Consider the following 14,134-nt stretch of genomic DNA (forward strand, 5'->3'; position numbering starts at 1 on the left):
AGGCAATTTGTTATGTGAAAAATCTTATCACCCTCAGAGTACATTCGAATAGGGGAAACAATATATAAATAATTGGATACACACAAGATATATACAGAATGGATAAAGGTAATTTGGAAGAGGAAAGAATTTCCCGTTGGGGGTTGGTTGGAGGGGAGTGGGGAAAGGGCTACTATGGAGATGGGATTTGAGCCACTTTTTTTTTTTTTAATAATTTCAGTTTAGTTTTCAACATTCACTTCTGTAAGATTTTGAGTTTTGAATTTTCTTCCCCACCCTCTCTTCCCCCCTCCCCAAGGTGTGCAATCTGATATAGGCTCTACATATACATTCCTATCAAATATATTTTCACATTAGTCATGTTGTAAAGAAGAATTAGAACCAATAGGAGAAATTACAAAAAAGTTGAAACAAAACAAAACAGAAGAAAAAAAAGAGCAAATAGTATGCTTCTACCTGCATTCCAACTCCATAGTTCTTTCTCTGGATGTGAATAGCTTTTTCCATCATGAGACTTTTGGAGATGTTTTAGATCTTTGCCTTGCTGAGAAGAGCTAAGTCTATAGAAGTTAGTCATCGCGCAATGCAGCTGTTACTATGTACAATGTTCTCCTGGTTCTGCTCACTTCACTCAGCATCAGTCCATACAAGCCTTTCTAAGTTTTTCTGAAGTCCGCCGGCTAATCATTTCTTACAGCACAATAGTATCCCATTACATTCATATACCACAACTTGTTCAGCCATTCCCCACTTGATGGGCATTCCCTTAATTTCCAATTCTTTGCCACCACAAAAAGAACTGCTATAAATATTTTTGTACATGTGGGTCCTTTTCCCATTTGTATGACCTCTTTGGGATACAGCTATTGCTGGGTCAAAGAGTATGCACATTTTTATATCCCTTTGGGCATAGTTCCAAATTGCTCTCCAAAATGGTTGGATCATTTCACAACTCCACCAACAATGCATTATTGTTCTAATTTTCCCACATCTCCAAAATTTATCATTTTCCTGTTGTGTTGGCCAATCTGATAAGTGTGATGTGGTACTTCAGAGTGGTTTTGATTTGCATTTCTCTGAACAATAGTGATTTAGAGCATTTTTTCATATGACTATAGATGGCTTTAATTTCTTCATCTAAGAACTGCCTGTTCATATCCTTTGACCATTTATCAACTGGGGAATGATTTGTATTCTTATAAATTTGACTTAGTTCTCTATATATTTTAGAAATGAGGCCCTTATCAGAGACACTGGTTGTAAAAATTGTTTCCCAGCTTTCTGCTTCCCTCCTAATCTCGGTTGCATTGGTTTTGTTTGTGCAAAAACTTTTCAATTTATTGTAATCAAAATGATCCATTCTGCATTTCATAATGTTCTCTACCTCCTGTTTGGTCATAAATTCTTTTGTTCTCCATAAACCTGATAGGCAAACTATTCCTTGCTCTCCCAGTTTGCTTATCATGTACCCATTTTGACTTTATTTTGGTATATGGTGTAAGATGTTGGTCTATGCCTAGTTTCTGCCATACTCTTCCAGTTTTCCCAGCAGTTTTTTGTCAAATACTGAGTTCTTATCCCAGAAGCTGAGGTCTTTGGGCTTGTCAAACTGTAGATTACTATAGTCATTGACTGTTACGTCTTACATACCTAACTTATTCCACTGATCCACCACTCTATTTCTTACCAGTACCAAGTAGTTTTTTTTTTTCTTTTTTGTTTTTGTTTTGCTAGGCAATGGGGTTAAGTGATTTGCCCAGGGTCACATAGATAGTGTCGTGTCAAGGCCAGATTTGGACTGGGGTCCTCCTGACTCCAGGGCCTGTACTCTATCCACTGTGCCACCTAGCTGCCCCCAAGTAGTTTTGATGATTGCTGCTTTAAAAAAAAATTTAAGATCTGGAACGGTCGGCCACCTTCCCTTACATTTCTTTTCATTAGTTCTCTTGAATTCTGGACCTTTTGTCCTTCCAAATGAATCTTATTATTTTTTCTAGTTGAGCCACTTTTTAAAAAAAAATTAATTTGTTTTGAATTATCAACAATCACTTCCATAAGCTTTTGAGTTTTAAATTTTTCTCCCCCTCCCTCCCCTAGACAGCGTGCAATCTGATACAGGCTATACATATACATTCCTATTAAACATATTTTCATGTTAGTGATGTTGTAAGGAAGAATTAGAACCAATAGGAGGAAGCACAAGAAAGAGAAAACAAAACAAAACGGAAGAAAAAAATGGCAAATAGTATGCTTTGATCTGTAGTTGAGCCACTTCTTGAAGGAAGCCAGATAAACTATTTCGAACTGGGTGTGAGAAATTGTGGGAGGCACTGGATAAAGAAAGGCAAAAAGTAAGTCACCACCCTCAAAGGACTTACAAAAAGAGGAGGGTAGCCTTGTTATTTGATGGCAACAGGTTGCAGAGATCACACAAAATGAGACCTGGGAAGATTCCATTCATACTTAAGACTTCTGAAGGGAAAAAATGGTAGGATGAAATTGAGAGGAAGTAAAAGCTTCTAATCTAGTTAAGTGATAACTTTAAGCATGTAAACAAAATGATTTTAACAAGAGCAATGGGTTTCAAAACTGAGTAAAGCTATGGTAGTTATTATTGTAGCAAGTGTCTTTCTTCCAGCCAAAGCAATTTTTTTGAATTGCAATACATTTTTCCTTCTTAAGGTTATACGTGTACAATCAAGCTAAACATATTTCCACATTAGTCATGTTGTGAAAGAAGAATCACAACAAAAGAGAAAAACCACAAGAAAGAAAAAACAAAAAGACCAAAAGAAGTGAAAATAGTATGCTTTAATCTGCATTCTGACTCCATAGTTCTTTCTCTGGGTGAGGAGAGCATTTTCCATCATGAGTCTTTTGGAAGTGTCTTGGATCATCGTATTGTTGAGAAGAGCCAAGTCTATCATAGTTGATCATCGCACAATGTGTTGCTGTTACTGTGTACAATGTTCTCCTGGTTTCTAAGCAGTTATTTCTTTTTGTATTTTGGCATATTTAATATAATTTGATAAAAGATGTCTTTCAATTCTGAAATTCTGTGAATTTCAGAAGAAGAGAACACGTGCACTGCAAATATTTGGAACCCTGAGTACTGGATATGGAAGCTGAGGATGTTGGTTCAAACTCATTGTTTTCTATCTGTGACTTTGGGCAAATCACTTCATTTCTTTGGCCTCAGTTTCTTTGCTGTAAGTGGAGTAGATCGATAACTAAGGTCCCTTCCAGTTCTAGATCTTAGATCCTATGAATCCCAAGGTTTTTCTGTATTTTACTGATACCATTAGAAAAAAGTTGTCATTTATAGAATTTAACTCTATTAACTAGAATGTTGAATAATTATATCACATTACTTGACCCACTCTACATAAGTTGATTGCCCCTTTACTAATACAGCTACTACTGTAATGCTATTTATTACAAACAGTGCCTACATTAGTTGTGTTTATGAAAGTAGTGTGAAGGGAGGGAAAATGCAGTTTACAATCATCTGTCTCAATGTCTCAAAGTTCTAGTCTGAATAAAAATTGTTCTTAGATTATCATAATTTGTTGAGGTCATTATTGGTATTAATACTTATGAGCTGATAACAATTACAAGATTAGAATGAGCTATTCATAAATTTAGGATTAAACTGGTATGAATATATTTTAGATTTTCATGTAGACTTTGGTTTATATAAAGGTAGCATGCTGGGTAATTCAAAGAGCACTAGTCTTGGAATATGAAGAATAATGTGGATCTGGAGAAGCCACATTAACTTCCCTGAGCCTTAGCTTTTTCAACTATATAAAAGAATGAAAAATAAGGGTCAGCTTAGGATTCCACTTCCTTTGTAAAACCTTCCTTGACCATCACTCTTTCCAGTTTTTAGAGTTTGCAAAGTGCTTTGCCTATTTTCTCATTTGAAAATGCTCTCCTTCCTCAAATTAACTTGTATTTTAACTTATGTGTATGTGTGGTATTCCTTCCCAGTATAAAACAAAGGCAAGGTTCTGAAGGATGGAGCCTGTTTCATTTTTGTCTTTATGTGGCCAGAACCTAACAGTGTTTCATACATGGTAGGCCCTTAATGTTTGGTGAGTGATAAAAATAATTTTAAATTATAAACAAACCAGGAGGCAACATAAAGAACTTTTTGGATGTTTTTGAAAAGACTTACATTTATCTTTGCCACTTTTTAGTTGGATTTTATATTGTTCAATTTTTCTTCAGTATTTTCAGACCATAAATGGATCAAATTTTAAGTGTAATGAATATCATTATAGTCTTGGCAACAGACTTCTTCCTGAGGACCAGTTCAGCTAAGTGTGGATAAATTCCTCACCAATAGGCTAGACACAAGGTAATGCATTCTTTGGTTATAGCAACTCTTCTCAGGTCCAGATGGAAATAACCCCAGGATTCAGCCTAGGAACCCCAAGAATAGCATCACCCTACAGACCACATGCTCTACTTCCAGCCCAGCTCCAACAACCATCATTATAGGCATCAGTCCTGATTAGAGATGTGACTTGGCAACTGGTTCTCCAACTGCTTTAGCAGTCACAACAATTACTGGAGATCTAGGACAGAAAACTTTTTACACCAAAGTTTTACATCAAAGCTACACCAAAGTCAAATGGTTCACTCTGCATCAGAAATGGACATAGTTTTATTAGTAGAAATGACATCAAAGAAGCTGGATTACTATCTATCTTGCTGCTGCACCCTAAAGACCACTGTGCTTTTTCATCTTGGTTTAAAGCTCTAAGTGGTGTTTCTCCCTAATGTAATGTGAGTTCCTTGAGAGCAGGGAACTGTCATACTTTTCTATTTGTAATCCCAGGGCTTAAGCACATAGTACACAGTGTTAACAGGATTTTTACTAAGCCAGTCTCTAACCTGAGAATGCTCAGACTCACACAAAGCAGGCCTAAAGATGGGAATGCCAGTAATGAAGTAGTTTAATTAATCAATTTCAGAGTGAGGAATGTTCCCTTTGCTGAAGTAAAAGCACAGGTTATATACTTAAATCACAGCTGGGGAAGGTGGATTACAAACAATCATTTACTGGTTTCCCATGAGAAACCTACGAGTCCCACAATACAATTCTGAGAAGTCAAGTCTCTGGGGGTTGCGACCACCTCCCCTAAAGTACAAAACTAGAGCTCTGTAACAGGAACAGGTTCTACAGTCTTTGATTTACTTTACTTCAGGTATACAGGCACAAGGATACCAGTGATTGTGAGCCATGTCAAGGTTTGACTGATCAGTTTAAGCTGCACTGTGAGTCTGACTCACAAGCTGGAAAAGGCAGCTCTTGAGAAAACTAAATTATTAGTATATTCATTACATATATCATATTAACATGAAAATTATAAATTCCTTTCTCAACAGCAACATGTTCTCATTCAATCATTAAGCAAAGAATACAAAATAACCCAAAGGAAGGTAAGGGATGGTAAGAATCTCTCGTGAGACTCCTGTCCACTGGGTGGACAAACAACTGAACTTTTATCAGTCTTGACTTTCTCATAACACAGAATTGTATCAGTCTTAACATTCTCACACTAAAAACAAAACCAGAAGACAGAAGAACATTGCACTTAAATGGAAGGATAGCTTCTAAATTCTCAATGGAGAAGCAAATAAAGGAGTTGGTTTTATCATGTCTCCAAAGGCAACAAGAAAAATCATTTCATATGACATCTGATTAACTCAAATTACAATGCTCATGAGGAACTATTTGCAAAAAGAGAAACACTGAAAATAACTGCAGGTTATGTTCCAAAAGTCTGATGCACAGGATGAAGTGGTAAAAGAAATTCTATGAATAATTAGGACTCTCTAAATTAAACTGATAAAAATATTTTGATAGTTGGTAACTCTGATACAAAGCTGAAACCAGGGAAAGTCAGAGAAATATGTTGGAAAATATGGCACAAGAGTAAGGAATGAGAAAGACCAAAGACTTGTATCATATACCAAAAGCCTTGTGTTGGTAACAGCATGAAATATTTCCTTTAAAATAACTGAAAAAGCATTGTATTTGTCAACCATGGAAATGTTGGTCTACATTATGATATATAGTTGTATGGACAATGTATTAAGCTCATCTATCAGCATATGTGTGTGTATAAAACACATATTATCGATAGAAAACATCCATTCATTCTTTGCTATCAGGAAGTTGCCATTTCTTTTTATGACCCTAAGCTCTTCCCTAACACAAAGGCTCATGGTTTTTTTTTTTTTTTTGTATGCTTATTCTCTTCCAATGTTTATGTGAGTCATGGAAACTGGAAATCTCTGAAGAATCAAAATTGAGAATCCCTTAAAGGGCTATTGAAAGATGCAATGTGAGAATGAGCAGGCTTGCAACACAATACAAATTAAGGAATTACAAGGAAAAGTGATGGTTTTGGAAACCATGGAAAAACCATAACATGGAAAAAGATGTTATAAAAATTGTATGAAGGGAGGGAAGAGAAAAAGAGATGGGCTAGCTACATGGCAAAAGTAAGGATAGTCCATTCCATTAATATCCTTATAATGTCAAGAGAATGTAAAACGGCCCCCTTGTATGTTGGGTGGATGTCCTGTGGTGAAATTTATATGATGTTATGGGTAAAAGTTGCAAACCACATCACTGGAAGGACTATTCAAACGAATGAAATCAGAGATACAGTTGTATAATGACTATCAACAAACTTGTTACAACTGGAAAAAAATAGTGAAACAGGAAGTAGGTAATTCTAATAAGATGACATTTGCTAAATCCAAATGGATGAAGCATTTGTTAACAGTGATTACATTTTTAAAGTTGCTTTTGTAACTCTGGTCAATGTAGCATTTAATCATGACTTGTGAGGACTGATGAAGATACATGCCTGTTGGCAAAAAGGTGATAAACTATGGCTGCAGAATGAAACATACATGGCCAATGTACTGATTTGTTTTTCTGAATTCTATTTATTTGTTTTAAATATAGGTTCTAATGGAGAAGGGGGAAGATAATCATTAGGAATAGGAACATTAAAAAAAGAATAATGTATCAATAAATATTGTAAAAAACTCATTATTTTTCTTATTCAGTAGTAAAAGGCTTTACATGGTACAACAATAAGATAATACTATCTTTATAAGTTTAAAATAATAAAGTAATTTTAATTGGTCACCTGAAACTTCATATTAAAACAACTTCATGTAATTTTTATCATTTCTATTATTAACACACATACACACACACTTTTTATTTTCAGAATATACTATTAAGTTCCTCATGTACAGAAAGTAGTTATTGTATATCATACCCTGCACTAATTTAAATCCCTATATGTATGTATCTTCTCTAATTTAAAGATGTTTTCTTTTTCTCACTTTGTCCTACATTATAAAACACACACACACACATACATGATTACTGGTGACAAGGGAATATCTGTGGAGATAAACCGTGAAAAATTAACTATGTGACTAGACATCTGAGAAAGAAACAGCAGGTTGTTTAAAGTGTTCCAGATTAAATCAGGAAATAACTAACAAGTCCCTCAGTTCCAAGTAATATAAAATGTTTTAAGTAAAATAAATTCAAAATAATTTTTATTTAAAACAAAAAAAATCTTTTATACTCACATAAAATTTTTGTTAGAAAGAGAACTTGAACAGCAACAGATGCATTCAAGGAGAACTTTTATTTTCAAGTGTATCCACAAAACAAGTCAATATTACAATATTTTATAAAAATATTAAGTTTTAGGCTACCATTATTCAGTTTTAAAAAGTGTTTGTGCTAGATTTTTTTTTCTGCCAACTTTCATTTTTGGTTAGGGTAAGTTCCACATTAAGATTTTAGAGATGAAAAGTTGCTGGAAAAAAAATCTTTAATGTATAAAGTTGATTTTCTCAACAAGTTTAAAAATACATAACCATTTAAAATGAATACATATTAAGTTAGTGTTAATCCTTTACTATACAAATGCTATTACAAGGAACTGTTCCATTCAGTTAAAACCTAATGAATACCAGCATCATTTTCTGGCTTTTTTTTTCTTTAACATTAGTACATAAACATATAATTGTGTTACCCTTTTTAAATGCTTAGAAAAATTACAATTTCATAGTTTACATAAAGCCCTTTAAAAATCTGATATCACAGGTTTATAGAAGACAAGGGAAAATAATATGATGGCACTATTCTTAGAAAGATCCATTTGGTAGAGGGATTCAATACTAAATAGGTAATGTAAACATGAAAAATCATAATTTTTAGTACCAGAATTCTTTTGCCCATTTGCATTAAGATTTTCATCACATTTTCTAAAAAATGACTTGAATTTCAGCAGATACCATAGCATAAATTAAAACTTTCATGATTTATTCAGGTAACAAAGTTATAAACTTCATCCCCAAACTGTAGAAACATGATGTTATTGCTTAATACATGGTATAACTGCACAAAGAGAAGCTATTTTTTTTTTAAAACATAAATGATGTCCTTCAAAGACGTTTCCTTTGAAAACTACATTTACTGCACAGAGAACTCCTCTTGTGGAATTACCTTCAACACCAGCTTATAAGTTGCACAAGAAAATTAGCTTCATTTACAGTCCAATCTTTCTCTCTTTTAAACCTAAGGTTTAAAGAGTTATTATCCAACTTGATCATTTACCATATTTGCCATACTTAATTCTGAACTTTGGACAATTTCCAAAAAGCAAATCCATCTAACAAATGAGTAAGATCTGTCACCACTGGGAACATTCAAAAGAAAAGAAATTTTGAAGGCAATTCCAAACAAAGGGTTCCAAAAATGTCTTGGGCAATGACAGCATCGTTGGAATAAAAGGTATATAGCCTTCCATATTAACTCTTTTGAAAGGGACAACACAAAATTGGATTTATATTTTAAAAAATAAAGCCACAGAGTCTCATTACCTTCATCACATAACCTATCTCTGAAATCACAGAAAATAGTTACAGAGTGGGATGTTTTGAATGCCAGAAAAGCCATGTTGTCACTATATTAGGTCAACATTAAACACTGTCCCTCTACCTATAAATTTTTCAAATCCTCTTTTCCCCATTTTTCTCTTAGATACATCTTCCTCTGTCTGTTAAACGTTATATTCAAGAAAAGCAAAAGTGCAATCATTCAAATCCCTGAACTAGTGACATTTTACATTTGCGGCACTCATCATCATGAGTACATAGTTACATCTTACAGTACCAAATTAATTTTTAAAAAATGCACTGTCTAAAGATTGGCCTTTTTTTTCTTCTTACCAACTAAAGATTAGTAACTCTCCTCTCAGATTGTAGGGTATGGTTTCAAGTCACAAATTGTCAACTTCTATTATCATAAACCTTATAAAATACTAGCACATTTCCTAGATACCTCATTATTCTAATTTGAGCTAATCAAAACATAATTAAAAAGAAAAATCTCTCATGCTATTTTCCAGTTACATTAAAATAAGTATTAACAGTGCATTATGCTTTCCAATTCCATTGCCTGATGCCTAACATTTAATCAAGTTATATACTGTTTAGATTAATTTTTCTTCTCTCTGAAACCTGGATTATCTCAAACAAAAGAAAAATTAAATCAACATTGTGGGTTTACATATAGAAAATAATAAAATTTCTTAAAATTATGAATGGATGAAATTTTATAGAACTGGAATGGAAGTGTTTGGTCCCACACCAAAAAGTTCCTTGGTTTAAAATTATATTATAGTGTCATTTTGCATTAGTGTTTCTCTCCCAGGTTTTATACATAATGGCAAAGTAGTTTTCCCCTAATGTCAAAATTTTTGAGTTTGGGGGAAATAAAGAATAGAAGGGATTTACAAATAGTAGCCTTGTTGCTATTCATTATCATGCTGACACTCATACTGTCATTAGTATCTTAGTTAGACTTCCTTTGGACCCTGAAATAAATTGGAAAATTGCATCATTGGTTCTTTAGAGTTTAACACTTGAAAAGTGGTTTTGTGCAACCATATCTGGAATTCCAGTTTGCCATGAAAAGCATGCAGAGTGGAGAAGATTTTCTTCTTTAGATTCCTTTACATAAGTGAGGAACTCTACACAAGTTCTTTATGTTTTGGCAAATTTGTGCATATATTGTAGGCTTGTGACTTATAAATTGTCACCTGGCTGGTACTGTGGTTCTGTAGCAGTAAAGTAGTCTTCTAAGAAGGACTGAATATATTCAAATGTTGGTCTTTCATCAGGGTCCTTCTTCCAACAAAGGTTCATCAGCTCGTGGAGAGATTCTGGACAGCCTTGAGGACAAGGCATTCTATATCCCCGTTCTACCTGTTCCAAGACTTCACGATTTACCATCCCTAGTACAAAAAAAATTTAAAGCAGCAAATAGTAGGATTAAGGTGGGGGGATGGGATAGAATGTGCTGTCAAGTATATTTGTTTGGGGGAAAGACTAATTTTAAAAATCCAACAAGGGGCAGCTAGGTGGTGGAGTGGATAGAGCACTGGCCCTGGATTCAGGAGGACCTGAGTTCAAATCCGACCTCAGATACATAACACTTACTAGCAAGTCACTGAACCCCACTGCCTAGCCTCCCCCCCCAAAAAAATCCAACAAAAGTGAAATATGGGCAAAAACATCTCCTAAATAAGCAAATCTCAGTGTACCAAGGCAAAAAAGTGAATTTTACTAACATGTTAACCTGTGCTATGACATTTTATTTTTTAATACTACTAAAAGTCATCATGAATTTAATATGAACAATTTCAAAGTTCTGTGACTATAAGTAACAATTTGGTTTATATTTTGAGAATACGAATATTTTTCAGTTAAGTCATAAATTTAACACTTACTGATAACCCAAACTTGAGACAGTGCAGTAGAGACAGTGTGGTGTAACAAAAAGATCGTTAGAATAGAAATCACAAGGACAGTTTATATTTCTGGTTCTGCCACTTCTGAACTTTGTGATTTTGGGTAAGTCAATTAAACTCAGCCTTAATTTCCTCATCGGCAAAATGATTAAAACAAAACAAAACAAAACAAAATCACTCTGTCTACTTCACAGGATATTATTGTGAATTTGAAAAGAAACAGTAATGTTCATGAAAATAATTTGAAACTATCACAGTAGATAGAGCACTAGGCCTGGAATCAGAAAGACTCCTCTTTATGAGCTCAAATCTGGCCTCAGACACTTAGTAGCTGTGGGCAAATCACTTCATCCTGTTTGCCTCAGTTTTATCTGTAAAATGAGCTACAGAAGGAAATGCCAAACCACTCCAGTAGCTTTGCCGAGAATACCCCAAATGGGGTCACAAAGAGTCAGACACAACTGAAATGACTGAACAACAAACAGTATTACATAAACATGAAAATTACATATATTTAATGAAATTCTGCCAAACTCTTAATGATTCTAATTTCAAGAAATGATGACTAATATTCTAATTTTTCTGCTCATTTAAATTTAAGGCATCACATAGTAGAATTGAGGCAGGTGGAATGTTGCTAAGTATCTTTTTTTAGGAAGCCAGTATCCTAAAGGTTCATACTAGGGCTAAATACTGTTTTGATTGTTGAAACCTCACAAGATATCTTGGAGTCTGGGGGACAGATTTTTTCTTTTCTCTTTCCTACTTATTTATTCTATCACTTTTTAAAAACTGGGACAATTAACTCTTCTCTTCCAGCTCTGGAAAACCAGGCTTTGATAAAACCCATTCTGATACAAATGGAACTATTAGACCATGCTTTAAACCTAAATCACTCCAGTTCTCACAAACTGGCTAATAACAGGTCCCAGCCCAAGCCTCCCTTGGTTATTAGGTTTTGATGGCTCAAAGCAACTGTTTCTGTTCTGGCCAGAAACCCTGAGGGTGTTCACCCTCCCAGTTTGATTTTTTTGAGTAAGCAAACTAGGCCATCTTTTGCTTCCTTTCTTACCTAGCCTTAAATCACTGAATGAGTATTGCCTCAGACAAACTGAGATCTGGGAAAGACCTTAACTTAAAAAGGCCAAGGTCTCCCACTGCATCTGAGGTCATCTCCAGTCGATCTGACTTATGTCCTGCCATTGGACTCAGATGATACTGGAAGACAGAATGAGGCTGATGACTTGCACAGCCCTGCCTCACTTAAATCCAATTCACTTGCAAGTCAATAAATCATGCTCTTGATGTCACCGGTTCTCTTCCAGAATGGAGGACAAACAACAACAAACAATTCTATCAAATGAGATAATATTTGTAAAAACATTTAGCACAGTGCCTAGCGGCAGCAGGTGCTTAATAAACGCTTGTTTTTGTCCTCCCCTCCAACTCAAAAGATCCTCTAATCCAAACCACAGCAGAAACATGAATCTTATCCATATCCATCCCTCAATTGAGATGATAGTCTATGATAGGAAACCCATTATTCTTCCAAGGCAGTCCATTTTTTTTTCAGTCACGATTTTAAAAACTTAACACTAAAAGATCACAAGGGCTATGAGTTTGATTAAAGTTGGCTTGTGCCATTAACTGACTGATTTTTTATCACAAGTGCCATTATTTATAAAGGATGCCTATTACTTCTACCAGAAAACAATGCATACTGAAATATTTCAGGGGATACTTCCTACAGAGATGAAAACAGGTTATGGCTCCTCTATGTCTTAGTCTTAGTACAGAGTTTCATGAGCCATCATTGGATAACTATCTTTTTAGTGACTTAACTCTCTATACTTAGCTAGATTGGTCCTTAGACAAAAGAACAAGTCATCTTGCTTATATACTTTGGTTTGGTAGGATATTCTAGAGTTTATACTTCTCACTGGCAACTGGCATGTTGTTATTCAGTTGTTTCAGTCATGTCTAACTCTTTGTGACCCCATTTGGTGTTTTTTTGGCAAAGATACTGGAGTGGCTTGCCATTTTCTTCTCCAGCTCATTTTACAGATGAGGAAACTGAGGCTAATAGTGACTTGCCCAGGGTCACACAGCTATTAAGTGTCAGAGGACAGATTTGAGCTTAGGAAGATGAATCTTCCTGACTCCAGGTCCAATATTCCATCCACTGTACTACCTAGCTGCTCTATTCTTACTGGCACAGCATTTTAAGAATTCAGGGTCACCTCTATGCCATGACAAAGCACCAGAGTAGGATTTTAGTAGAGGAGTAGAATTTATATAGCTGAAATAAAATTGTTTAAAATGACCAAATGTTTAGCATTTTATAACATGAAGCAGTATTACTTTCCATTTTTAAAATTTTAATTTTTAATTAATTTTTTCTTTCAGTTAACAAGCACTTATTTTTTCTCCTGCCCACTTCTCCCATTGAAAAAGAAAACCCCATACCAAACATGCATAGTTAAACAAAACAAATTTCGGTTAGTCATGTTCAAAATTGAATGCTTTCATTCTGTAGATTGAGTCCATCACCTTTTTAAAAAGTTTATCATTTCTTATTTCCCAGTTCTCTCAAGTCATTTTTCAAACTCCCAGGTTTGAAAATAATTATCTTCTAAAAGTATAACTATCTAACTAGGAAAAACATGAATAAGATCGGCTGCCTTGGGGCAGCAAGTTCCTTTTCAGGGAATGTCTTTAAGCAAAGTTAGGATGAACAATTTTGAGGAATGCTGTAGGCTTTATTGACTTCAAAATAAGATCCCATTATCCTCTTTTCTGAATAGAAATTAACTTGTTTTCTTTTAGTTATAAACAAGAAAGCTATAGGATACAATATCTATACTTAAAATCCCATAGTAAAATTTTAAAATACTTTAACAAGTTCCTGCAATCTCTACCTATTTATATTATCTAAAATAATGATTTACTTTAAATACTAGGCTCAGAAAGCATATAAACCTTTACATTAAAATATTTCTATGGGTATTATGTTAATGGCTCTACTTCATTTATTTAAAGGACTTCTAGGATGTTAAATATCAAAGACAAAAATATTTATTAAAATTTTCTTACTAAAGAAAATTTATTACAGTCTAATTCCTTAAAAATTGGCAACCCATGAAGTAGACATGTATAGTAACTTTATCAACTACATTATCTGATTTAGGGCAAGTGTCCCAGTGTTTAACCATTTATATAGTTTATTGGCATTTGTGTGATTACTGAAAGTCTGTAACAGGATACTT

At 34.3% G+C, this 14,134-nt stretch overlaps 1 protein-coding gene across 2 annotated transcripts in view; it reads right to left on the bottom strand.

The window, feature by feature from the left end:
- Positions 1-7,675: 7,675 nt before the first annotated feature.
- YES1 (YES proto-oncogene 1, Src family tyrosine kinase) overlaps positions 7,676-14,134 on the bottom strand; it is a 99,667-nt gene continuing 93,208 nt past the window's right edge. For both annotated transcript variants that reach the window (XM_078153477.1, XM_020970681.2), the window contains exon 12: positions 7,676-10,352. In XM_078153477.1, coding sequence (XP_078009603.1) covers positions 10,144-10,352 — 209 coding nt within the window. In that variant the 3' untranslated portion in view covers positions 7,676-10,143. The remainder of the gene's footprint in view (positions 10,353-14,134) is intronic.

The sequence above is a fragment of the Phascolarctos cinereus genome, unplaced genomic scaffold (genome assembly GCF_003287225.1).
Source record: "Phascolarctos cinereus isolate Bilbo 61053 unplaced genomic scaffold, phaCin_HiC Scaffold_4;HRSCAF=312, whole genome shotgun sequence".
Classification (NCBI taxonomy): Eukaryota; Metazoa; Chordata; class Mammalia; order Diprotodontia; family Phascolarctidae; genus Phascolarctos; species Phascolarctos cinereus.